Here is a 2,804-nt window from a genome sequence, read left to right as displayed (position 1 = left end):
CTCTCTTTTTCCCTCCCTCGTGTCGCCAGATCATGGAGGTCATCGACCATCTTTCACCTAGGGGAGCCTCGGAGGGTGTGCGAGCTGCACCATCGGCCGGGGCACATAAGTTTCGGAGGGCACAAACTTTTTTTTTATACATATTACATATATATGTTTTTTTGTGATAAAAATAAGGTTATAAGCAATGGTTTATGAGATAATTACATGCTCAGAATGATTTCTACTTATAATAAATCGATCGATAAAAGTTTTATCCATGTACATTAGCGAATAAACAATTTTCGTTAAGAACTACAAACCTTTTTATTTTAGCTCGGCCGAGGTATTTAAATTCTCGAAGACGGCACTGCTTCCACCCCTTCTCTCTTGATGGCTTCTTTTCTCATCTTCTCCGTCCCATCCTAAATTAAACAAATAGCTAGGATTTCACTAGATTAAACAACAAAATATTTATTAAATTAATGAAGTGTTTGCAATCTTACCACAGTCATGTTATTCCCATCCGAAAGGGTAAACGCTAGTAAAAGTCACCAAGTAATTTATAAAACGAGTAAATTGCTGGCCTTTTGAGGGTTTGTAGGGTTTACTTAACCTTGAAATAATCCCCTAATGTTATGGCACTTATATTCATGGGAATTTGGCACGGTATTTGGGAACTCACGTGAGGGTTTGACTGTTATTTTGATTCAGTTCTTTTGACATAATGCTCATTTACTGGAATATATTGTTGGCCAAAGTGATTCACTCTTACCAATATTTATAAAAAAACATATATATTTCATAGTGGATTTTTAGAATTCCTCGTGCACAGACATACAACTGCAAACCTTTTCCACTCTACCGACACCTATATAGCATTTTACTAAATTATACATACTAAATTTAGAAATTATAACTATAACTTCAAGATTATTATAAACCCTACTTATTTGGCGTTAGGATCATAAACAAATAACTCTACTCTTAACGTAAAAAAGTAATTATGTTAATAGTGAAGTAATTAATTATTATTACTCAAGATTATTTTTTGTATTACAACTACCCGAGTTCAAAATTGAAATTACTTTATTTAACTGTATGTTTAGTAGGTTAATTTAATTTATACCAGCAGATCTCATCCGAATTTTATGTATACAGGTGTATATATAAAAGATAAGAAGATGAACATGCAGCAAATAATAATTAAGGTCATGAGAAACAAGATGAAGAAACTCATAAATTATGGATGGATGTTACCTCATTAAGATCATACCTGACCCACAATGTTTGTAGATGATGCTTACAGGCTACACCCACCCTCTTTAGAAGATGACTTGTACACCCAATGGAGCTACACAATATTATACATTTAAACTATTTAATTATCTTTTAATGTCCACCCCCACCCCACCCCCACCCCCTCACTTCTTATATAAATAAACCCCATCTATCATGTTCTACCATAATATTCAAGCACATCATCTTTTATAAGACAACAAGAGAACTACTGATCCATCTCTCTCTATAATCATCTTTTTCGTTACCTTAACCGTTGTCGGCTTCAAGGTTCACTGGTTTAAAAATTTGTGTTTCGGTTTTTGAAGAGAAAGAGAGAGATATGAAGATGATGATGGGAAGCTCCAAGAGAAGGGTTTCAAGCAAAGGACTTGGAGGAGTTCTTAAAGAGCATAAAGCAAGGCTTTACATCATCAAGAGATGCGTCGTCATGCTTCTTTGTTACCACGATTGATCTATTTGATCTCTTTTGATCGGTTAATTAGTCTGGCCACTTGATGATGACAAGCGGTTTGTATATAGATATTATGTGGCTTGAAAGAGCTAACAGTTTTGTAGTTGGTCGGCTTTGATCGATGTAACTTCTACTTGTGTTAGATTAGTTCCTTTTTTTTCCCATATGATTTTGGGAACTAACTGAATTAATATTCTTAACAATATATATGAAAAAAATGGTTGTTAATTTATGTTTCATTACTCTCCAACTTTTTTCCAATCTTTAACATAATTGCTTTTCGTTGCAAAAAGGTAGGAATCATATTAACATGAAGTTTAGTTTCTTAAAGAATAAAAAAGGAAACACTTTCTTATGAATAAAATTAATGCATGGTACTTGTATTGTGTAGTTTAAGTTAACTTTATATATGTTGAATTCTATTAAGTTTTAATTAGTTATTATTTTTTGAAACCCTAATTAGTTAATTTGACAATAAGCTATAAGCTTTGGAAAAAGATTTATTTATATATGCTACAATGGTTTTGTTATTCAACTGGTAAATTCATATGGTTTTCCAGAGATCTTCATTTTAATCAGTATATATATTGTTGCATTTAGTTTCCTGCTGTTGTTTTATTTAAAATTACTTGATTGATGTTTTAGAAGGTAAATATATCTAATTAATTTCAACAAATTTAAAAGAGTAGGACTGCAGGTATAGAGATTTATAATTTTTTGTTAAGCATATAAAGATTTAGATCAATGCATGCTCACACTTTTAATCAAACTTATATATTATTTCATGTTTTTTAAAATTAAAAGTGCTAAATGCAACTAATTTATTAGCAAACCAAATTTAAATTTATATATGTTTCATTTAAATTTAATAAACCAAATTTATTAAAAGTGCTAAACCCAAACTTATATATTATTTCATGTTTTTTAAACTTATATATGGTCATTCTTCACCTAATTTATTAGCAAAATTATTCAGATTTACGTAAAATTTTAAATTTGATATGATTAAGCTAAAAAGATAACACCATGATGATATTAAGAGTACTAAATATGCTGAAAAGAATACAATCCA

At 30.6% G+C, this 2,804-nt stretch overlaps 1 protein-coding gene across 1 annotated transcript; it reads left to right on the top strand.

Moving 5' to 3' along the window:
• Window positions 1–1,223: 1,223 nt before the first annotated feature.
• Window positions 1,224–1,734, top strand: LOC143581450 (small polypeptide DEVIL 4-like). The gene has a single exon (XM_077064232.1). The coding sequence runs from the start codon at window positions 1,601–1,603 to the stop codon at window positions 1,730–1,732; it is 132 nt and encodes a 43-aa protein (XP_076920347.1). The 5' UTR covers window positions 1,224–1,600; the 3' UTR covers window positions 1,733–1,734.
• The last annotated feature ends 1,070 nt before the right edge of the window (window positions 1,735–2,804 follow it).

Source organism: Bidens hawaiensis, unplaced genomic scaffold (assembly GCF_021521415.1).
Source record: "Bidens hawaiensis isolate Kalapana, Puna unplaced genomic scaffold, B.hawaiensis_p1.1 tig00030951_1, whole genome shotgun sequence".
Lineage (NCBI taxonomy): Eukaryota > Viridiplantae > Streptophyta > Magnoliopsida > Asterales > Asteraceae > Bidens > Bidens hawaiensis.
Note: the sequence above shows the minus strand (reverse complement) of the source record. Positions and strands in the feature narration are given on the sequence as shown.